General features: G+C 51.1%; 1 protein-coding gene across 1 annotated transcript in view; it reads left to right on the plus strand.

Annotated features, from left to right (window-relative positions):
• The window catches only part of ACSF3 (acyl-CoA synthetase family member 3), a 66,260-nt gene that overhangs the window by 17,962 nt on the left and 24,096 nt on the right, over positions 1–24,202 (plus strand). The window contains exons 6-7 of the mRNA XM_014942545.1: positions 3,999–4,111; positions 18,316–18,442. Of these exons, the coding sequence (XP_014798031.1) occupies positions 3,999–4,111; positions 18,316–18,442 (240 nt within the window). The remainder of the gene's footprint in view (positions 1–3,998; positions 4,112–18,315; positions 18,443–24,202) is intronic.

Raw genomic sequence — 24,202 nt, forward strand, 5'->3', positions numbered from 1 at the left:
GAAGTTTCCCAGGAGAAAGGAAATAAGACTGAAAATAACACGGGCAAGACAGATGTCTTGTACCTGGGTCTGCAGGGGAGCTGGGGACAAGTCCTCTCATGCAGCTACAAGCAGAGGGACTGGGGATAAAGGCCAGCTGACCGTCACTCCAGCCACCATCCAGGGGCTTGATGCAGCCCCAAGAGGGGAGAGAAGGATCGTACAAAGGTGTGGATCAGTGAGAGACCTTACATAAAGAAGGCTATAATTGAATAGGCTTGATTAATTTATTTCAGGAAGTGTCAGTTGGGAAGCAGATGGGTGAAGCTGAGGCATAATTTACTGGAGCTGTGAAAAAGCTTTTGATATAGTACCCCATTGGAGGCTGGGATGTAAGGTCACCACAGAGCATCCCATGCGAGAGAGTCAACTGAGAAATGCAGCGATGGGCTGGGAACAGAGGCTGGCCAGGAGGAGGAGTGAAGTGTCCACAGAAGAGACCTCAGGTGGCTCTAGTGTTACAGGGACAGATGCTAGGCAGTGGTGACCATGGACCCGTGTGCTGGCCAAAGCAATTGGAGCACCACAAGCATGGCACTTTGCCCCTTGGGTAAATCCAGAGATCCTCATGCTTGCCCAGGGGATTTCTCTTGGACTGGAAGCAGTACACGTCCTTCTCCGCTGCTTCATGAGCTCCTACCTCTGAGGAGAGGTCCTGGGGCTTCCCTCACCCACTTCCACCCACTCGGTGTGGCTGGGGAAGGGTTGAGTCCTTGGTGCCTGCCTGTCCTGCCCATGTCACCACCAGTGTCCCTGGCAGCGTGACACAGGTCTGAAGGAGCAGGGGTGGGTGGGCAGCCTTAATTTCCAGAAGAAGAAAAGATGAAAGATTTGAAAGATAAATGTTTGCTTGTATATGGTTAAAACCCTGCTTAAAATGCCTCTGTTTTCACCAGCTCTCATTCTAATCCCCCCTGGTGCTGTTACTGTGAAGGGAGATGAATAATTCATGGACGGAGAATGCCTCACTGGGCCTAATCACCACTTTAATTGGAGGTTTAGATCAGAGGCGGCTAATAGCTCCTACAGCGGGGACTCCGTGTATTGTTGACAGTGAGATCGTTGAGTGCCTTATCGTTGGCCTGTTTCAATTCTCCCAGGACACCACCGCACATAACAGCATCGAGGTCCCCAGATACCGAAGGACACAGACCGCAGGGCCAATTAAATTTATCTGGGAAGAGCTGACAACTTTTTTAAACAGAGAGGAGAACCGGTGAGAGAATAATAGTGTCACTCCTTCCTGACTGCCGCCCGGCTGATGCCGGCTGAGCTGACACCGTGGGCACGTTGCCAGCATTTCTTAACATTCAGGAGCCTGCAAATTGGAGAGAGCTGGGAGGGAGGGAGAAGGGAAGGAGCAGGGATTTCTCCCCATTTTCCCCTCGGGATTATGGCTTGGGGGACAAAAGGAAGCCCCTACTGAGTGTTGACCCCCCTCTGATCACCCCTGATTGTGGTCTGTCTCGGTGAAGCCAGGACCTCCAGTGTTGTTCCTTTGGGAATAGGCTCAGCCTTCTGCTGACCTGTTGGAATCGGCACAGTGTGTGTCTTGGACATGGCAGATGGGCCTGAGAAGCTCTAGTCGTTATTTTTGCACAAATTTTATTAATACTGTCAGGTTTGTTTAGCTCTAATCGATGTTACGAGCATTTTCAGCCTTTACAGGTGTTGATTTCCAAGTTTGTAATTTTTCCTAGATACCAGAAAGCCTTTTCCAGACCAAGTATAAGGAAACCAATCCCCACGAGTTACTTATTTTACATGTTGGTTTTACTTTATCCAAGTAGAACATAATTTGTAATGGTGATCTGAAACACTGTATGGGAAACACGTTGCCTTCTCTGTGTCTTCAGATTTGTTTGACAGCACTGTGCTGATCTTTGGTATTTCATTCTCAAAGACTAGAAGTGGGCACTAACCATTCAGTCCTGCTGCCCGCGAATCAGTCCTTTGTATTTCTGCCTTGAGGTCAGTAGCTTGCATGCAGGGAGGAAGCATCTCCCAGGAAGGCATCCATCTGATCTTGATTTGAAGGCTTCCAGAGATGGCAAATCTGTGAGAGCCCCTGGCAGTTCATTGCACTGATTATTGCTCCCTCCAAGAGCTGTACCAGACTGACTTTGCAGCATCTGCCCGCCGTCCCTGCCCAACGTCTCACAGGCAGGTTGGAGGCCGTTTGCACAAGGCATTTTTCACACTGGAGAAAATGTTCCCATAGATGTCTACGGTGGTTTCAAGCAAGCTTGATGTGCAAACATTTGGTGTGTTTTGGTTTTGTTACGTGCTTTTTGAGTCCTCCCAGAGCCTACCATGGCAGGTAACGGACTGTTAAAATACATAAATACCTCTACATGGCACCTCCAGGCACTTCTTCTGGCACATACTCCTGCCTCCGTGCTCTGTTGCAGCCCTGTGTCTCTGACTCCTGGCAGTGTGTGGCCATGAGATGAGAGCAGCCCAAGCGATGCTCATGGTAGGAGAAGGACCTGGCTGTGTGTGTTGGCCGACCTGAACGCCCAAGGCAATTTCAAGCTGAACAGACACACATCACGGAACTGCCGTGTCGCTTTCTGTTTATTTCTTGCCAGATTTGCTAATTGTTCGGGTAGTTTCGCTGCAATAAAATCTCACTCCCTCATAGCCCATCTGCTCTTAGCTGATCCTGCAGGGATGCCATAAATCTGGGCTACGACAACATATCAATTTCCATGGCAACTGACCAATGTAGCAAACAAAATCGTGATGTCACAGATACCGTATCTCCAGGGCTTGAACAAGAGAATGAGACCAGGGGAGGGAATATGCCCCTTGAACCCAAATGCCTGAGGGGAAGGCAGTGCTGAGCTCCAGGTCCTGCACGCCCTGCTCTAAGGACTTTCCAATGTCGAGCTGATCCTAGCAGAGCAAGAAAACATCACCAGCTGGAGGCTCTCCAGGGAAAAAAATGATCATCTCTTAAAATAAAGAGGACACTTACTCATAAGCCCAGACCTGTCCAGTCCTCCTGAGCCACAGGCTGCTCTGTGCTGACGTCCCTCTCCCCACTCGTGGGGGATGAGTGTCACGGCCTTCATCTTGCAATGAGGGCTGTCCCCTGCCATTGAGATGCAGGGTGAAACCTGCTGAGCCACCAGATGCCCTCGACTCCTGGTTGCTGCTGAGCTGGGAGTCCCCCCATCAGACAGAGGTCACAGGAACAAAGCTGCCCTTTCTTCTGTGCTTTCTGATGCTCACCAAGAAGAGCGTGCGCTAAACCAAGGGGTGGGAATGCTGCAGGCTGCAGGTTGGGGAGCTCTGGGTCACAGGACCATCTTGGAGCTTAATAGCAGTTGTTCGTGACACAGTGTCAGATTCCCTGGCTTTGAAAATTGAAACCTGTGGCAGAACGATGTGGTTTTGATCTCTGCTTTTCTCCTGTGATGTTTTATATACAGTGTATTGATGTCTCATAAAACTGAGATAATCCCTTGCAATTCTCACACTGTTAAGCCTTTGCCTTCTCTGTCATGTCCAGGCTATAGAGAATCACTGAGCCACTGTAGTAATCATCGTGCTCTTTCTTTTCACATCTTTGTGTAGGTTTCATGGTACTTTTTTTTTTCTTTTTCTTTTTTTTTTTTTTTAAAGACAGCTTCATTACTGAGCTACGAAGCTGTGCTGATGTCTTCAAAGACTGGCCAAGAGAGACTGTTCCGGGCTGGAGACACATTTGTTTTCCTAGGCATTTCCAACACTGCCTGCTCAGCGAACAGCAGCGTATTGCACCGCAGTGACATTTGCATGCAGACAGACGATGTGATCGAAGCCTTCCTGAAGGGTAGCCCCCTGCTAGGAAGTTCTTTAGTGCCAGCACAGTCTGCAGATGCCATTGATAGACGAGCAGCTGCTCTTTTGCATCCTTGATTTTGTGGTTTCCCAGAGGCTGTCCACTGTTTCAGTCTTGTTTTCCTTTGCAGGTTCTGTGGGCACCCCGCTGCCGGGGGTGAAAGTACGCATTGCCTCTGAGACCTTGAAGAATGGTGGTCGTTCCTACACCGTCCATGCTCAGGGAGATGAAGATAGCACACAGGTAGTGCTCAGCCATGTTTTCTGCTGCTTCACTCTGGCTCGTGAAAAGTTCTCTCCTCCCCAGCTCTTTGAAGCCCCAAGGGCTGAGGCTTGCTCTGTGGTTATTCCCAGGAACTCAGTGATACTATTTAGAGTTTCCTCTTACTTGTATGCATTTATGGCTTACTGTAACCATGGTACTTTATGGACCACACAAGTGTTGTCCTTGCCTGCAAAGAAAAGCAACATCTGAGACAGAACACCCCTCTGTATGGGGGTGGAAGGTGAAGGTTATGGTATAAGGGCTATGGATAGGAAGATGATAATGTGTCTGCTGAGGCTGTTGATGGCCCAGAGGAAAGTGATGGGCCAAGCAGAGCTTGGCCTCTGAAATTCAGGTCAAAAAGTTGAAGTCTACTGCAGAAGGTAAGAACAAGGCATTGACAGAAATTCAGATGGACCCTACTCCAGTCTAAAGAGTCACTAAATAGCCTGGAGGAGAGGATAAGCACTCGAAAATCTGTGTTTATTTCATTGGGTTTGATCAGGGTTTTAGCAATGAGAATTGGAAGGACAGGACTGGGGGCTTTGGGGGTTGCATTTGTTTTTAAACAGTACAAGATGCAACCCATCAGGTTTCCATGAAAGTCCGGCTGCAGCTGCCAGGTGATGTCTGCACCAGCAGTTCTGACATCTCAGAAGTCAGATATCCTTGATGGTGAAGTGGTTGGACCTCTTTCCCCGTGAGCTGCCCCTGTGTTGGGTTGCTGTGTGCTCCCCGCTGCAGAAGCAGCCCCAGCCTGAGGTCCAGGCTGTCTTGCTGCCTCAGCCCCTTTCTGCCCCCACAGAAAAGGCTGAAGAGGGTCTGCATTCCTGCCACATCTCCTTTGCAACCTCATCGTGGGTGCGGGTCATGTCACCTCCAACAGATCAATAGCCAGGTGATGTACAGGCTCGGCTGAGCAGATAGATGCCGTGTGTGTGAGAGAAATTACCCCAGCAGTCATGTGTGCCGTGTGGGTGGGAGACAGGCAGGAAGAGATTCAACCCAAAACACGGAGCTTTCGCTCGTTCCTCTGGGAAAACAGCTTCTCATCTTGCCACGGGTTTGAAAGGAGCTTCCCGGTCTGTGGCAGGGTATAGCAGAGACACTGCTGGTGTAAGTACAGGTGAAAGGCTCAAGAAAGCCTTTTTTTTTTTCTCTAGATTATCTGTGCTGGCAGCTGGAGGAGCCAGCGGGACCAGGGGCAGCCCCACGTGTGGGTTGTGGTCAGGCAGCAGCAGGTCCTGGTGCTGGATCCCACCCCAGCCGAGCAAAACAAGACCAATGGAGAGCTGAGAGGGACCGCTCTAGCCAGGGATTGTGACTTTTATTTAAAAAAAACCCCAAAGTTTGCTGCTCTTTACTCTGTGTCACTGCTGTGGTGTGGCTGAGCAGTGGACAAAGCTGGAGACCTGCAGCGGCAGGTCCAGTGCAGCACTCCACACCTAGGAAGGCACATCCCCTTTTTTGTCACTCCACTGGGTGAGCGTTAGGTTTCACGGTTTCGCAGTCTCATCCTGGAGTTAGATCTTGGCCTTTTTACTCCACTTGTGTGGAACTGAGACATGAAATATAATGTGTCCATTTTAATAATGATCCTATAATGCTTTTTTCACCCTAAGGGATCCCTAGGCGCTTTACAAATTAGATCTTAGACACGAGAATCCCCAAAGCACAGCTACTTCCAGGATGAAATGTCGACGTCGTTCTTCTGAATTATGAGAGGAAAAAATATATAATGTGGGTTTTTTTTTTTCTGCTCAATACTCCTTCCCCTTTTTTCTGGTTGTAATGAGTAACTGGAGGAGAAGGGGAGCCTGGATGACCTGTGTCTGGTGCTGAAAGCCCACCACTCTTCAGGGCTTCAGAGAGCTGAGACTCTCACACCTCTTCTCTGACTTCAGGCTGCTTGAGTTTATATTTGAGGCAGAGGAATTGCCCTTTTATCCCAGCCATTTGCACGTACACACTTCAGCCCCCAGCGTGGGTGGCTGAGGTCCATACCAGTGTCTCACAGTGCTCCCAGGAGCTCCCACCAGCGCTGTTGTTGGCCCCGTGCCCCTTGCTGATGGCTGCCTTTCCATCAGGCTCTCCCTTGGGATTTTTTTTGACTGTTCTGATGAATGCTCAAGACATCAACCAGGGAGGGTGTGGGGAGGTGGTAGAGTTTGCCTCTGGGCATTGGCTGATGGGTTGGTCCTGCTTTAAAAGGCTGTCCCCATCTCACCCACCTTGTCCCAGCTTAACTGGGAGCTGCTTCAGGCTGAAGGGAGAGAAATGGTCCCATCTGCTTTGGGCCACCCTAGGAGACAGTGGCTGGTTGGGTACCTCCAGGCCATCCACAGCATTTCCAGGAGCAGTCTCTGCTCTCAGCACGTCTTGGCACCACCGGATGCGTGGAGATGACAGGAGTTTGGGTTTTATATGGCCTGAGTATGGTGTGTGACTTTGCATCGCGTGACCACGCTGGCGGGGCAGGTGGCAGCCGTGGTGGCACACCTCTTCTCCCAGCCACGGTGTAATTTAACTGCTTCACACCTGCGGCTGCGGGCAGAAAGCCTCACCTGCTGCCTGTTCCTGCCTTGTGATGCTGCTGCTGGCACCCTGTGTGCAGCGTGCTTGGTTAATAATTTATGTCAGAAGAGAGTATACGTCAGTGGAATTTATTTAAAACAAGGGGGATCTGACAGTCCGAGTGTTCATCACACTCCACCAGTCAAAGAAAGGCCTGGCTTTTTTTAAAATCAGCTCCTCCACAGCAAAGGGGCTGTCCCTGGGATGAGAAGATCTGGTTGGTGTCACCCTCCCTCCCTGTGCCACCGGACAACCCTTGCGTGGCCTTTTCCTTGCCTCTTATGAGAAAGGATAAACAAATACCTCCTCACCTCCCTCGCAGGGGGGCTCTGAGCCTTAGGGCATGTTTTTTGAGGGCTGGGAGGTCTATGGTGTGGAGCTGGTCTATGGTGTGGAGCTGACAAGGGCAGAGGGGTCCCGGTGGAAGGACAGTGGTGGTGGGACCGGTGACAGGAGGTACACGGCCCTCCCAGCGCCTGCTCTGCCTGAGGTTTGATATGAGCATCCTCAGCCCCATCCCCGCTCTGGGCATTTCTCTCCGGTTTGGCATGGACGCTATGAAAAATTACCAAATGTGGTGTAATGGATTACTGGAAATAAACACCTCCCGGCAGCTGGGCCAGCACAGGGAGTGCCCACCGTCTGCTCCGGTTATAAGGCTTTCAGGGCAGGGACCTCTCTCCGTACACAGAAACAGATAATAAGGAAACTGCCCCCCCAGCATGGTGGGGGGCACGAGGCTGTGGGGCAGCCGTGCCCGGCAGCACGGAGTGAGCGTGGTGATGGGGATGTGGTGGGGATGCTGAGCACCCCCGGTAGGAGTTAGTTGGGCTCAGAGCTGTCTCTTTCTCACCAGGCTCTCAGCTCCTGCGAGCAGGTGATCTTTGTGCCGGGGGTGAAGCGCCTTGTCAGGGCAATCTGCGAGGCGTTCACACCTCGGCTGCGCTGCGCAGAAACCCTCCCGACTGCGAGCAGAAAGAGCGCCTGCCTTTGCCAAGGGAATTATTTGCTTAGCTGGTACGGAGCCTCGCGAGGTCACCGCCTTCCCCCCGTCGCGTTGGGCTGAGGTTTCTGCCTTCTGCTCCCTCTCGACAACGGGAGACAACAGGCTTTCTCCGAGCTGTTTCTCCCCCACCAACACCGTCTTCCCCCATTAGATGCTGGCGGATCGCGGCGTTTCCTTTCACGTTGTCACCCTTTGGGGACATGTTTGCGTGTCCTGCCACGGCGAGATGCAAACAGGAGCCTGGCAGCATCATGGCAGTGGCAGAGGAAGGCGTGTGGGTGGTGGGAACGGGGAGGTGGGGAGCCTTTCTGCTTTGCCATCCGGTAACTGCCTGAGCTTGCAGCAGGGGACTGCTGTAATTTGCAGAGCTGGTTTCTGGCACACCCTGAAGATCAATAATCTACTTAGTTGAAAGTTTGCTGGATCTCTGTTCATCCCTTCATTTTCTCCTGTCCCTTGATTAGAGTGCTGGATTCCTTTCACGCACGTGCTCCAGCCCTCCCATCTCCTTGCAGCTCTCATGAGCCTGGTGCTCCGTTGCATCCAGTTTGCTCAGGTTTTCTAGATGACTCTTGGGCTGCTTCCTTTCTAATTGTTGCTGCACCTTGGGCTGCGAGCTGGTTTCCTGAGCTGACATGGAGCCACGCGCAATCAGGCTGTTGGCCATGCCCTACCTGAAGCTGCACCACCGCTACCAACACCAAAACAAGGTGCTCTCCAGCTTGATGAGATCCCCTCAGTGCATGATCTGTTCCCAGCCAAGGATGCTCTGCAGCCTGGTGTGGGACAGGGACAGTGTGGGCAGGAGGTGGCACTGCCCAATAGTCACACAGTGTCCCCCATCTCCTCCCAGCGCAGGAGCATGGTGGGTGGTGTGGAGCATGGTCCCCTGGAGAGATGCTGCTTGTTGAGTGCTCGGAGACGTGCTCCTCCTCCAATACATCCGTGGGGAGCAGAGGTGTGGAAGTGGACATCAGGGCACAGCAGTAGCTTTGCTGCTGTGATCCATCCCAGCTATTGTTTCACGTCCAAAGCAGTTCCTAAAGATTTAACCTGCCTTAAGCAGCTGCCTGTTGAGCTCCTCTGATGCTATAGGAAGCGGCTTTTTACCCAAAGAGCTTGGCTGTTGGCGTAGGGGAAGCTGTCAGTGCTCCTCCTTATCCATGACCCCGGATGCTTTTTTTCCTGGTCTTTTTTCCCCTTAACTTTTTGGCAGCCCGGGGATCTCTCTCTCCCCGTGGCTGGCTCCGGCGCACAGGAAAGGGTTACAGCTTTCCAGCGCCGAACGTTTCAGTTTGCTTTGTTCAGTGCGATGCATATTTCATACGCTTAGCTTCCCAGCTGGCAGAGGCCTGGAAACCCTGCGAGCTGTCGGGTATTGTCTCTCTCCTTCTTTATTTGTTTGTTTGTTGGTTGGTAGGTTTTTTGGGTTGTCGTTTTTGTTGGATTTTTTTTTCTTTTCTTTTTTTTCCCTTTTCCAAATTGCTCGCTCGCACGAAAGCCAAACCCCAGTCCCTGACAATAGGGGTCTATCAATAGATAAATGGTTTCACAGCTGTATCTAATGCGGAGCTCTAGCCAGGGCTTTTATGGCGAGTAATTTTCTCGTGATGAGGCTGTGAAGGGAGCCGTGCGGGACGTATGGGTTGCAGGAGCTGGCAGCAGGAGGACGCTGCAACCATGGGCTTTTCTCCCCCCTCAAAGGTTGTAATTATCTCGTTGTTTATCCATATGCAAGCTGTCGTCCTGGACGAGAACCGGCGCGGCTGCAGCCATCCCTCCTGAAAGCCACCAGCATCTCCTGGCCCCTCCTCCCCGTGCCCCCCACGTCTCTGCCATCTGCTAGCAGCTTGCTGCTGGTTTCCAGCACCTCCGTGGGGCTGCGGGTGTCGGGGGCAGCTGGCACCGTCAGCTTTTGTTAAGGCCAGAGGTCTTGGCCATTGATGTCCCTGTGGAGGCAACCAGGAGTGGCTCCACCTCCCAGATCTCCAGAGAACTGATGAGGAGGTGCTCGGTCACCACTGAGCTGCTAGGGTTGTCTTGGAGGCTTCCTCCAAGGTCTAGGCACCCCCATGGCTGCTGTACCACCCCATGATGGTGTGCCATGGGTTGGGGTAAGTGCCATGGACTTTGGTATTTGACACCTCTCTGGGCCAGGACCCACATGGATGTGCTGTTGATATGTTCACCTCTTAGGTGGTGTCTCCTCATCTCATCCATTCAGGTAATTTGAAATGGCTGGTGCGAGGGTACCTGGCTCTTCTCCTGCGTGTAGCTCCTGGGGTTTGAGATAGGCAGCCATGACTGGCATTCCAGAAAATGGTCAGGTGCGGACATGCTGGTGGGGGTGTGACTGCCTGGCCCAGGGAGTCCTGTCTCTGGACTTTTTTGTTCCTTTCCTATCCTGATCAGACCTCAGTCTAAAACAGTTTGTTCTTCGTCCTTGGTGCTCCTCCACTTTCGGAACATCTCTCCTCCTGATGGTACAATTTTTGATCTGTTTTCTTGTCCCTGCTGCATCCCATTTTCATGTACTGGTACCTCCCAGAAGTCTCTCAATGGTGAACCTTACCTTCAGCATCCCACTTCCATCTTCCATCAGCAGCTCGCTGCCATATGGTGCTGAAGCCTCATAAGATGCTTCCACCAGCACAGCAAGTCACTGATGCAGGATCAAACTGTTACTTGGGACCTGGAGTGAAATTCAAATTGAGCTATGGAGAGCCAAAGGCAAGCTGACAAGGCTGGCTAGATACCCATAGGGACTGGTGGAATACTTTGAGCTTTGTCTGCTCCACCTCCTGAATCTTTGCCCTCAACCCCATGATCTGTCCCATCAGTAGCCGCCTCCCGGGCACACAGTGTGGGGAAATCATCATTGAAAGCACCCTAGATTAGATCTGCTGCTTTTCTCCTATCTGGACCACCAGTCCTCAGGTTTTCTGGCACAATCCACTTTTGGTAAACCCACGCTGCATTTTTTCTCATTTTCCATTTGCCTCTGCTTCGTCCAAAAACTCCTTCCAAAGCCCTCGCAGCGTTGGACGCTGCAGCTGTGTATGTTCCAGTTACAATTTCTGTTTCACCATGTTCCTCTCATCTCCTCGGTATCCTGGTTTGTGTCCTGCCCAAGTAATTCCAAGTTTCTCCACTTTGTTGCCCAGGCTGCTTTCATTACTGTACAAACATTTTAGCTGCTTCTCATTGATCACAAGCAGTTCCTTATTCAACTCTGTCAGTAATCGCATTTTCATATGGACTTATATTTCCTTCCTTCTTTCTGTCTGTCCCTTGATTTATTTTTTTTGATTTTTGGCCACAGTTGTATTTCATTTCTTCCTAGTAGCAAAAGTAGAGACAGAGATTATGTTAGCATCGTGTCCCCTTGTTTCTCAGCTGAAAACTTTTCTTATCACGGGAGGAGCCTTGATCCCAGAAGGCTGCTTGCTTGCACATTCAAAATGAATCCATCTGTCAAGAAGACCCTTCTTTCCACAAGTGTTTCCTTCGAGTTAGCCTTTGTCATAGCACCCTCAAAATCTCTATCAAGCTCTTTATTATTGTTTTGTGCTTTCATTCCTCCTTGTAGGGGGAGGAAGGCATGGGATGTGTGTTCTTGGTCCCCTTCACCAGGCTGGCAGTCTTGGTTCTCCCAACATGAGGGACAAGGGGTGGATTCCTCTCTGGTCCCACCATGGCTGGTTTTGGTCTTCAGCCCTTTTCTGTGTTCTCCTACCTGTGCTAGGAGAACCTGGGAGACTGGGATGTTCATGTTTGGTATTGTGAGGCATGGGATGAATGGGTTCAATCCGCATGCTTATAACCTGCCTTCACCCGTGATACGCTTGTTGGACCTCCATGGGGTCATGGAGGCTGTCAATGCTGTAGGACATCTTGGAGATACTTGCCGAAAAGCCCTGGTGGTGGTGGTGGAGATGCAGAAGCAGAGACCAGAAGAAAAAGGGACAGTCTCTGCCCCAGGGCGCTTCCAGCCCAAGGGAGGAGGCACCGGCCGCTGCAGCAGGGTTTAGCAGAAGGAAGCAATTAGAGGTTCTAGGGCAGCGCGATCGTCTGTAGTCACAGCACATCACAGCCTCCCTGACCTCGGCTTTTAAGTGAGGCTTATGAAAAATGAACCGAAGGTGGGCCGCTAATTGAATCCTTGCCTGGTCCTCTGCCTGCCCCCGAGCACAAAATCAGAGCAGGCATTGCGAGGGCACGTCAGGAGCCTTCCTCTAATGAAGAGAGCTGAGGGAGTGGGAAGATGTGCTGACATCTCGCCTCGTTTATTATCTTCTGAAGCCTGCAAACAAGAGGGATGAGAACAGCAGCGTGGAGAGCTGTTGGCGTTGCTGGAATAGTGTTACACGACTAATTTATGGTGTTAATATAGATCAAGAAGTTTTGGGTCCGTGGAACAACTGCGGGGAGGAGTGACCTTTCCCAAACTTGGGTTGTTTTCTGTGGTTCTTTTGGGATCATCTGGAGTTAATCAGTCTGGTAACTTTTAAAAATCAGTATTGCCTAAAAATATATATACAATCACTTTTGTTTTTCAGAGGAACAACATTTGCTGTAAGTAAAGGGTTGGGTTTTCTGGAAATAAGTTTCAGTGTTCCAGTTCCACTGTGCACCAGCCTTGCTTTTAAATTTATAACCCTCCAAAATGAAAAGTAAATTGATTGTGTTATTCCCAGCCCTTTTATAAAAGTTAACATTGCAAAAACAGATGTGAAATGTGGCCTTGTAGATTACAGTCTGGGCTTGGGGTTTTTTTGGTTGGGTTTTTTTTTTTCTTCTTCTCCTTTCTCTGTGCTGTGTCCCCGAGGAGCAGAAATCTGCCTTTTTCCAGCAGGAGGAAAATTGTTCTGTGTCTAAATTGCCTCCTACTTGCCTTCTGCAGGATGCTGCAGGACACGGAGCTCAGAGGGACGATAATGCTTTTACAAAAACATGCAACTTAGCGGGGAATTTTTAATTATGAATGTGCAGGAGAGTTCAGATTGTCTGGGAATTTGGCAATGCTCCCTCACACCTCTAGGACATCCATTCAAATACGGCCCAGAGAGACAGTGATTAAAAGGCACTGTCGAGCGGATTATTGGTCTCCAGCTTCCTTTTAGGAGGCAGGTGAGCGTGTCCTCATCTCTCTTGTCACCCACCACACCAGGACTGGATGTAGTGTGGTCTGGAAGAGCGGGCTCTGAGCAGAGCCTGGTGTTCCCCTGCTTTCTCCAGGTGGGTGGGAGCTGAGTTGTTGGATGCCGTGTTGTGGCAAGGCTTGGCTGTGTCGCAGTGCTCTCCGGGCCACCCAAATCTGGAAGGGGGTGAGTGAGTGGTCTCATGAGGGGCAGGGAGTGGGTCTGGAAGCACTGGTGGCAGGTGAACTTCTGCAGCAGCGTGGTGGTGAGCATGGCAGGGCATCCATGCCTCACAGCTCAACCCTGGGGTGCAAGGGAGTGGCAATTCTTCAGGCTTTTTTATATTATAACCATTCTATGATTCTATGATTTTCCATGCTCTGGTATGTTTATTAAAAAACAAACAAAAAAACCAACCCCAAAACCAGAAAAAAACTTACTACTCTGTGAGAACTGCTAAAAGGGCTCTGTCACTTCCATAAACCTCGCACATATAAGTTATTGTCTTCTATTAGTCACTTAAAAGGCTGGGTTGCTTAATTATTTTGATCACAGTAATCACTTATTTACAAGGTGGGGAAAAATGCCAAGCACTTCCAAGCTGAGCAGCTCAGTAGGGCTGTGGCAGGGGAGGCTGGGCTGCAGAAACATCTCCTGCCTCCCCACAAGTATAAATGCTTTTGCTTTTTCATGGTTGCATCAGGGATGGTGCCCAGCCTGTGGACACCCCGGGCTGTTATCTTCTGCTCTGGCAGCCCTGGTGGTGGTGGTGGTGGTGGTGAAAGAAGCCCTCAGAGCCCAGGGTGGTGGGAGCTGCCAGAGTGGGGTTGGCTCTAAGGAACTGGTTTTTCATGGAGCAAGGACTGCAAAGGAGTTGGAAAACAGGCTGTGTCTGGGTGGGAGGGTGGAAGAGGGAGTAGGGATGAAGGGATGGAAATTTAAGTAGGGAAGAGTAAAATGAAGATGATAGGGGTTGTGCAGGCCCTTGCACTGCTCTCCTCCCTGTTCCATTTTGCCCCATCCTGGGAAACCATCTCCAAATGTCCTACCTCGTGCTTCTGGGACACAAGAGTTGCAAAGTCCCTTTTAAGGTCCCTCCTGAGGGAAGAGAGGAGAGAGAGAACCACCCAGAGAGGAGGTTCAGATTATTATTTTTGGGGAGGGCAGGGGGAAGGAGGGGTCTGATAGACGTTAAATGTGTCCCCCTGAAACCTGTTTGCAACCTGAAGGTGTTTGGTGGTTGTTTTTTTTTCTCCTAAAAGCCTGTCTGTCTTCTTCCCAATAACAAGTTATTACCTCCCCTTACAAGGCTCGCCTTCCAGCTTTTGCTCTGTGTCTTCCACATGTTTCTGCTCAGGAATCCGCGATGCCTCCCCTGCTTCCCAGCGAAAGACACGCCGCCCTGAGCCTACCTCCATAAAAAGCCCCTAATTCCATTAAAGTCCATTACCAGCTCCTCTCCCGCCGTTCCCGGAGGAGCACGGAGCGCCCGATATCGGAGACCGCAAGAAAACAAATGGCCACTTTGAACAAATCCCAGGGCCGCTTGCCAAGCGGGGATTCCCAGCCCTTTACAAACCGTCCTCGCTTCCTCCTAATAAAGAGGTAAAATGGAAGCAGGGAAAATATGCGTTTTATAATCACCCGGATTTAGCCCTTCAAAGGATTTATTACAACCTTTTATTTTCATGCGTGGAAAATGGAATCTTATCCAGTGTGCCGGCCGACCCAGCTCAACTCGCCGAGTGGGTTTTCCGGCAGAAAGCTATCAAACAGCAACCTTCGGGGCCACGCTGTGCCTGGGTGTTAAAGTTGCTGGAATGCATTAAAAGCGGTTGAAACCTGCATTAAAATATGGCACTGGGAGAGGAGGATATCCGCGCGGTTAGCGACCCGATGCTTCCAGCCGCTGCCGGCAACGTCGATCCGGTGTATCCACAATGGGTGCTGCTGAGGTTTGAGGGAGGAAAGGAACAAATACACTGGCCGTGGCTGCTGCTGCAAAAAAACCCTGCTTTCAAAGCGGGGTAGCAGCCGGCTAGCTGGGTGTATGTGGGATTTTAGCAGGGATCAGATGTGAGGGATCGTAGGAGATAAATTGCCTCGAACCTTGAATTTTAATTTATGCCGTCTGCGAGCAGCAGAAGCTGCTGGGGTGGTTTGTGTCCCCTCTGCTACGCTGGGGAGCAGTGGCAGTGACATTCGGAGTTCAGCGAGCAAAATCCTATTAAGATAACGTCACGGCCTTTCTGTTTTACTGTTTGCAAGCCAGCCATAACATCATTAAATTACACAACAGGGAGGTGCCTGCTGCCAAGGAGCTCTGCTCAAGATAAGATGTGGGTTGAGCCGCTGCCAAAATTTGAGTTGATATGACAAGAAATTTGGAGCTGGTTCAAGGGGTTGATTCACACGAGACATCGCAGCGTGCAGGTAAACACTGTGCAGGATTGGTCCCCGGGGCAGCTCTGCCACGCTGAGCCGGGGGCACGGTGCCGGTGGCACGGGTAGGGCAGTGCCTGGTGCTGCTGGATGGCACCGGGCAACGCCTGTGCAGGGCAGGGGCTCAGCTGGGCAGGCTGGGATTAAAATAATTTGTAGTAGCCAAATTTACGCCCATTCTTGCATTCAGTGCTGACAAGAGGGAATCTGGCAGGATCTGTAGATGAAGCTCAGGCAGATGATCACAGGTCCTCACCGTCCTTACCTCCGCCACCACCTCCCCGGCCCCTTTAGGGGAGTTGGAGGCAGCCCGATGGCTAAAGGGATTGACTTCGGCGGCTCATGCTAGTAATTAAAAAGCCTGTAAGATGAGGGCAATTTCAATAGTGTGTATCTGTAGCTGAGGTGGGGCGGATGGGATTCAGCAGGGTTTGCAGGGAGGGGAGCGCGGTGGAGTTCCTCCCTGGGAGGAGAGGTGACACTGGCAGCACTGTAAGGGCTGCGTTACCCAATGGGACTGAAACTGGGGGCACTGAGTTGCTCAGAGATGTTGCTTGTTTTGTGATGCCACAGCTGGACCAGCAGGAAAAGGAGTGAGAAGAAAAGAGCCGTGTCCTAAAACTACACGCAGCCTGTCTTGTGATAGCGCTGAAACCCTGCCTTGCTGGTCCCTCTGCATCACCCCCTTTTGCTGCTGCAGGGTCGGAGGTTTGGTGCTGGGCTCTCCTGGACCTCAGGTTTCTCTGTGTTGTCCTGCTTGTGGATATCGTAGTCATCAGTCTCCCTCTTTCAGATCTCCAAAGGAGAAGTCACCCAGCACCTCACCTTGCCATTGTTCAGCTAAGCTCCTGTCATCAACATTAAGGACCTTTTTCTCCTGCAGCATCTTCCAGGCAGTGGAGATGATGCACGGCCAGGGCTCTGGGGCTCAGCCCAGGCTGTGACATGTGGAGGCATTTGGGTGATTCTGTAGAAGTGCCTGTGTGTGCAGAGAGCCCCATGTCACCCCATCCTCCAAGACAGGACTTCAGGAAGAAATGACTTAAAACAAAAATTGTGCCTTAAAAGCAGCTTTCTAAGCAGTTTCATAGCATCATAGAATTATCTAGGTTGGGAGAGACCCTTGGAATCATCGAGTCCAACCATCTATTCTACAAAGTTCTCCCCTACACCATATCCCCCAACACCACATCTAAACGGCTCATGTGGTGTTTCCATGAGAGGAGCTTTGTTTCCATCAAAGGCTGCGCAGAGACACGAAGCCTGCCTTGCTCTGGGATTCTGCCTGGCTCTCCAGTTCTGCTGTTATTGCCTTCCCTCACGGCTGCGTTTCTGGCATGGCTGACTTTCGGGGTCCCAGATGTATCTCATCCGTGCTCTGGCAGCTCGGAGCTCCTGTTACCAGGATGTTCTCTGTGAAGGGATGGGGCAATGTCTACAAGCGCATCTTGTAGTGACATTCCATCCCAGCGGTGGGTTTGCACATCTTCTCTGCAAAGGACTTTAGGTTAACACAGTCCCCACGAGCGGCGCGACGTCCGTGCCTCTCAAGTGCCTCCTCTCTTAGCCTGCCTGCACCCTTGTAATTACAGAGCGATGTGTGTGGAGGGGAGATGAGATACCGTGCCATGTCAGGCAAGTCTGTGACCTTCCTGCGCTTCTCCAGTTTCCATAACAGCAGGATATCTGTTTTGTTGCCACAGAAAACCTGCCCGTGCAGGTCTGCAGGGTACCGAGTTGTCACTACAACCGTTGCCTTCCAGAGAGCCTGAGAGGAGCCGCGTGTCCCCGAGAACAAATCAGATGGTGTTTCCTGCCACCTCCTCAGGGGGAAGGGAAAAAAAAAAAAGTGTTAGGTTAGATTGACAGTTTTGGAAAGCAAAGTTTTCTATCTGTCAACAGAGCAGACAGCAGCATAGCACAGTCACGGGAGCACATTGTCCCCTGCTCCCCCCCTGCCTCGCAGGGGCTGCGGAGGGCAGGAGGATGGTCCTCATCCCTGAGGACACTGGGTGAGCGGTGGCTGTGCCTTCAACACCAGACCAGGACCCCATCTCCCAGCCGCTGTGGGACAGTGGTCTGTGCTTTCCTTCCCCGGGGAGGGCAGGGATTTGGTGCTGCCAGCCCAGCGACAGGTTGCTGTTAAGTGCCAAGTGGTGCAGCTGGTGGCCGGTGTCCCCTGTGGCTGCTGTTTCTGAGGCTGAGCCATCCGCTCACCCTTTGGGCTGGCTGCTGTCACGGGGAGATGCACAGACCTGGAGGGCAGCAGCACTCCGGGGACGGGACATGGAGTTGTCAGGGATGCCTGGGTCCTTCAGGATGCAACCTCTCTGACCCACTTTCATCCATCCCCCAAAAGCCTCCGCCAAGGGGAAAGGTCTCATCCTTTCATCCAGGAGAGATGGGTTGGGGGCTCCTTGAGCAGGTGGGTGCCCTGATCAGGGTGTGTGGACACTGCAAAGCATGACATGCTGTCCCTGGACCCAGCTGAGGCTCTGGGGGCAGTAAATGGGGATGGGGGGGTTCCTGAATGATTTTCTCAGGGAGAACCTGAGCCTGGCAGAGGCTGGTGGGTGCTGCGGTGGGAGGAGGGTGCTGTGAAGCTGGTCTGCATCAGGCCACCCACAGATGGCCTGAAATGGTTAGAATGATCAGAAATGATCATCCCTTTCCCAAAATTATTTCTTGACCAGCTCTGTGCATGCGAGATCTCTCCTCTCCTCCTCTTCTCCTCTCCTTTGCCAGCAGCTGGAAGGTGCCAGCCTGCCTGGAGTGCGGTTCCAGGATGGCAGTTCTTGTTCTCATATGACACAGACATATATTTTCAGTGCTTTTGAATATTGAAGGCACTTATGAAAGCCCTTCCACCTAAGGAAAGAGGTCCTGCAGGTGGGCAGGCTGCGTCCAAGGTTGGTAAAGGCTGGGAGAGCACATGGCATGGATCCTGCTTGTCGGTGGGGACAGGCAGCGGGGGTGATATGATTGCTCCCCAGGATGCATTCACTGTGTGCTTTTCCTAGGTGACACCGGGGTCTGAGGGCCAGGAAGGGGAACTGCTCGTGAAGGGACCCTCTGTCTTCCGCGAGTACTGGAACAGACCCAGAGAAACAGCAGATGCCTTCACGCCCGACGGCTGGTTCAAAACAGGTACTGTGGGGGCTTCCCTGCGGCGGCGGGCAGAGGGGAGAGGGGGCACCAGCTCCAATTTGGCTCCCAAGGTTCCCTGGCTGCTGGGGGCAGGGGTTGGAGATGGGGGGTCACAGCCTGGCTGGGCGTACGGGCTGGACATGCTTCCAGACACCGAGCTTGGGGATGGGCTTTGCTCGCGTTGGCCATAATTAGTCAGCCAAGTAATGGGGTATGTTTGGGGAGTCTTGCTTGTAAGCGTCATATTCTGGTGCTTGATGTTTTCTAGGGACTTGCACTTTGCAGACGGGTGGGATTTAGCTTAATTTACATGGGACAATGTCAGTGGAAAATCCCACCAAGCTCCGAGGTGGTGGATCCATCCTGCCTCCCCTCTCATGTCTCGGGGGGATTTGCTCTCCTGGGGATGACAGAGTATTTAAAGACAGGGTGTGTAGGGTCAAAGCCATGAGCATGGGCAGTGTGGCTGCGTGGGATGGGCTGGGGTCGTTGGCTTGGCCACCAGTATCATGTGGGAGCTTTTGAGGAAACTGTCATTTGTCAGTCAGAAAATACTAATTGATGAAAAGCTGAACTTTCTGCGAAAAAATCACAGCGGGTGTCTTCAGTGTGGAAGCGGTTCAGGAGAGGGTTTTGAAATTGCCAGAACATTTTTTTTTTAATGAAAAGTCTGAGTCTTCCAATAAAAGAGACCTTTTAATTTGAAAACAAGGCTCATTTTAGTTTTATATGCTACATTATGGAAATGCAAAGGAAATGTTTCTTTTTCTGGGGTTTGTCTTTCCCTCTCAACTAAGAGAAATGTTTCTGAAACATGAAGTGTTTCCAGGGATGGGAATGCCTCTGGTGTTTGCTTCTTTCAAATCAAATTTCACCAGAAGATAATACTTTAGTAATAATAATAATAATATCTATTGCGGGTGGGTCCTGTGTGTGTGCCTTGCTAGGTTTTATGAAATATTTGCAAACAGAGAAAAGACCCTGTTTTCTTGCAATAGCAGCAGATGCCGTCGGGACTGTCCCTACCTGAAGCTGCCGTGGCTGGGACAGCAAGTTCTCAGAGGAGAACTGTTAGGGCTAATCCTGCCCATCATATGTGGGATAACAGATTCCAGAGGCTACGGGGCTGCAGACCTTTCCCAGGCGGAATAGATGTGACGGGCCATGAATAAGTTAATGTGCTTCCAATTACACCTCCCGCCCTGCGCCTGGCGCGGTGAGCGCTCAGAGACCTCCCTGGTCAGAGGTTCCCCCTGTCCCCCGGAGCCCTTCTGCCATTTAGATTAAATGCTAAACCGGCCCCGGGAGGGGTTGGCAGGCTCTGCCCCCGCTGCCGGTTGGTATCTGGGGTGCCCACCTTCCTGCCAGCCCCACTGCCGGCCGGGAGCCGTTTGGGCAGCGGGGTAGATATGGACAACGTGCTTGTCTGCCTGCACAGAGCCTGACCACCAGTTAATCTCTACAGTGCAGAAGGGCAGGATGGCTCATTTCTGCCTGACCTTAACATCCCTGACTTGCCCCTTCCCCTCCTCTGCTGTGTGTCAGTGGTGCCATGGAGTCAGGAGTCAGGCTGGATTTCTGATGCCTTCTGTGTAATCTTATTTATTTACGGTTCTTGAAGAAGCTGTGATTTATTGTTATTGTTATCCTGAAGCAGACGTGGAGCTGCCCTGCCGGCAGTGTCACCACGGGTCCCCATCCGGGGCGGGTACCGCGGGCTGGGACTGGAGCATCATCAGGCGAAGTGCAGGGTGCAAGGCAATCAGCTTTAAAAATTTTTTTAGTCGACGCTCCTGATGAATATTTCAAATGCAAAGGAATAGCATGCATTAATTATTGCAAAGAGATGTCTTTAGGAGAAAATGATTTTGAAATTCAGTTTAATTTCATTGTAATGCGCTGCAAACAGGAAGGGAGTATGTGTGTTTAATTGGCTCTCGGGGGTAAGGCCGGGAAGATGGCATGCCTTTGTCACAGGCCATTAGTGATACAGACTGCATAATGAGAGAGTACAATCAGCTCACAGCTGCCGGCTCCTACGGGGAGAGAATGATATTAAATAGAAATCAGTATAAATTAAACTTAACCCTTTCACGAGCTGAGCGAAGCTCTGAGCTGGAAATAAGGGAGGGGGGAGCGGAGACAGGCGTGAGGGGTTCAGGCTGGGTCAGAGGGTGCCTGTCCAACCCCCCCCAGTGTCAGACCCCTGGCCAGGCTGCCTCCCCAATGTCCCCCATAGATACCCAAGGAGGACAAGGGGCTTTCAACTCTCTTCCCCACCCCAATACCCCACTCTTTGCCTTTCTTTCCTTTCATTCCTCTCCTGACCGCTTGCTCCCTCTCTCGTGGATATTGGATCCATGAGGCAACTTTTTTTCCCAAGCCCCATTCAGCCAGCGGTGCTGTGGGTGACCCCCATCACCCCTTGCTCACCCTGCCTGCCCCCGCCACGGGGACGGCCTTCGGGGATCACCTGGAGATGGCAAATGTCCCCGTGGTGGTAAAAAAACCCTTTCAGGGAACTGAGGAGGTTGTGTCCCATCATAGCGACTGGGATCTGGAGGGTGAATTGTCCCCACTAAGCAGCAGTAGGTAACTTTGGAGTGGAGATCGTGCTGGCACAACCCGAAAAAGGCAAAGCCTGGCCACTGCCAGGCTATAATCTGCTGTAGCTGCCTTTTGCAGGTCATAGAGGTCAGTGTCCTAAAGGTGAGGCTGCGTGTGTGAGCTCCCGAAAGCCAGGCGATGGTATTTCTGACTCTGTGCTAGCGTTCCTCTCACTGCCAGACCTTCGTGTGGGTCCCCACCAAGTGACCTACAGGACACCTAAAGTGGATGGAGAAGAAAAGGCTCTAGAGAGACCTTATAGCAGCCTTCCAATATCTGAAGGAGGCCTACCAGAAAGCTGGAGAGGGACTTTTTACAAGGGCATGTGGTGATAGGATGAGAATTAATGACTTCAAACTGGTCTGTCGTGGTCTGAGTGACAGTTCGCTTCCATGCCTGCCCCCAGGGTGAGGGATGATGCTCAAACCTTGCAAGGTGCCTGCTGAAGTGTTCCATCAGGTCCTTTTCTGGGCTGCTTCCTGCAATGCAAGGCTCACAAAGGAATCTTTAGTTTTTAAGTCTTGTCTGGCTGCAGGAAATTTATTTCCCCAGTACCTTCCTCAGGTCAGTTCTCTCTTCCTCGTTCCTGTAATTGAGTTATTGTGGGTTTTTGTCAGAAAGTATAAGGACCAAAAAAACCCTCCACACATAATGGCAGCAGTCATTTTCCTTTCTGATTGACAGATCTTTATTAAAATCCCCTTTCCTCCCATGAAACTGTCTTCCCCAAAAAAACAACCTCATGTTGAGCGTTGGGGATGGTCATTCCCTTGATGACAGGAGACAAAAAATAACGATGCAGACCGTGGCCACCAGCACTCTCTCCAGTGGGTGCTCCTGCAGATCCCTGCTCAGTTTCTAGGGAAGTCTTGGAAAGACCAGGCGTTTAGTGCAACAACTGCAAACCTGTGTTTTCCCCCCTCGGGACGAGAGGCAAACACCGTGTGTGCGCTGTGTGGGAAGCCTGGGCAGGATCCCTCTGCAAACCTGCCCGCTCTGTGCCATCAGAGAAGGAATGAGTACATGTATCTGTGTGTTATGGGGAAAAAAAAAGCAGATAAAAAGGCACGATGCTGCAGTGACTTTGATGAATTCAAGATCGTGGCTCTTTTGAGGCACATCTGAACTCGCGGTGTTGCGTAGGTGATTTACCGTTTCTCCCTGTCCTCTTTATTCCCTCTGATTTGCACCGTTGTCTGCCTATCTCTCCATCTCCCGCATTTCCATCTGAGTGAATTTGATTATTTTTATTGTATTAACGCTGTTGACAGAGCTGTTTAGATCAAAGTCCCCTCCAGCCATTTCCAGGGAGACTGCTGGGTATCCACCTGCTGTCATACATCCAAGCGGCACCGACCCCTTGGAGACCGAGACAAGCCCAAAGGAAAAATGCCCATGGCCGTCTGTCTCCTGTCCCTGCCGTACCTTCCCAGCTGTCCCGTGCCCTGCGAGGTGAGAGGCAGTCTCCGAGCATGCTCAAGTGCCACTGAGCAGGAAGGATGGAAGAAAGAAGTAAAGAAGGAAAAATTTTTTTACAATGAGGATGATGAAACCCTGGCCCAGGTTGCCCAGAGAGGTGGTAAACGCCCTATCCCTGGAAACATCCAAGGTCAGGTTGGACAGGGCTCTGAGCAACCTGATGGTGTTGAAGATGTCCCTGCTCATTGCAGGGGGGTTGGACTAGATGACCTTTAAAGGTCCCTTCCAACCCCAACTGTTCTATGATTCTGTGAGCAATCACCAGGAGCTGGAGGAAAGCAGCAGACAAACACCAGCTTCTCTGGTCATCCCGCTCCCTGATTTTTATTCATCCATCCCAGCCTCGCCATGCTCGTGTCGCTCAGGCTCTGGCACTGTCAGATTGTGTTATCTCTTGCCCAGGAGGCAGCGATCCTCAGGCAGCGAGCAGCTTTGGAGACATGAGGAGGATGGGGACAGAGGGTTTGGGAGCGTGATGGAGCTGCAGAGAGCAGTGCCCATTTCCCCCCGTGTTTTCCTGGACAGAGTGCATTCTCCGGAGGAATCTGGCGGTGCAGTGGTGTGCACAGGGGGAGTGATAGGATCAGAAAGCAGACTTCTCCCCGAGGGAAGGGCCGGCTTCCATTCACATTTGTCCATACATCCAGAAAATTAGAATCTGGTGTATTCAGGGAGATTTATTTTCAATTACAGGTTAAGGCTGAGACATGAAATAGCACCGGGTTTGAAAGTAGTGCATAAATCCTCCAACAAATCCATGTATCTCAGCTCCATATAATAAGATTTTATTGATTGCTATATTGTATCTGTCAGAATAAAACTCTCTTAATGCATGCATCAGGATGGAGAAGATAGAAAGCTTGTTGGTAGTAGAATCTGATTCAAGAATCAATGCACTTTGATTAATATGTTGTTAAGAAAGTAAGAGTTATTTAACTTGTTTGATGCACATTTCAAAATGATGACTCATGTCTTTTGAGTTTCTTTCTTTAAGCTGCATTTAAAAAACCAACCTTGTAGCTGTTTTTCACATTGCTAAGTCGTGGCTTATCACCGAATTTTTTGCTAGATCCTTTTACACAGGTCATAAACCTCCCAGACTCCTATTAACAATAATTCCTATGGCCCAAAAGACTTCCCATATGCCATTGTTGAAGGCTTTAGAAGAAAAGGAGAACAGGGTGGACCTGCTATCTCTTTATTCCTTCTGGATGTTCTGCGGTGAAAGGGGGAGCTCCAGGGGAAAAAAGAATAAATAAATGAATATTTGAATGTCTGGAATAAGACATCATCAGGAGAAATGAGAAGCACCCATCAGTTCTGGCAGGCTTTCAGATGCTGCCAAGCGCGGGCAGGCGGCAGGATGCTGTGCATCTGTCTGTGCTTGCTGAACACCCCATTCTCTCCACTCAGGCCTTTCCCCTGTGGTCTACAAACTCGAGCACCAAGGACAAGCCTTGGTTTAGCTGGGAGCATCCTGCTCAGCGCTGCACTTCCCAGGTTGCTCCAGGAATGGGACCTGCTTTTGCTGCAGCTGTGAGTCCCCCAGTCAAGGGATGAAGCCCAGTGACTCTCTCAGACTGGTTTCGGGGACCTCCTGGTGTCTGTCTGTCCTCTTCAGACTGAGCTCTCCAGTCTGTAGCCGGGTGGTTCTTGCTGGCACCAGCTGCAGAT

The sequence above is a fragment of the Calidris pugnax genome, unplaced genomic scaffold (assembly GCF_001431845.1).
Source record: "Calidris pugnax isolate Ruff unplaced genomic scaffold, ASM143184v1 scaffold28, whole genome shotgun sequence".
Lineage (NCBI taxonomy): Eukaryota > Metazoa > Chordata > Aves > Charadriiformes > Scolopacidae > Calidris > Calidris pugnax.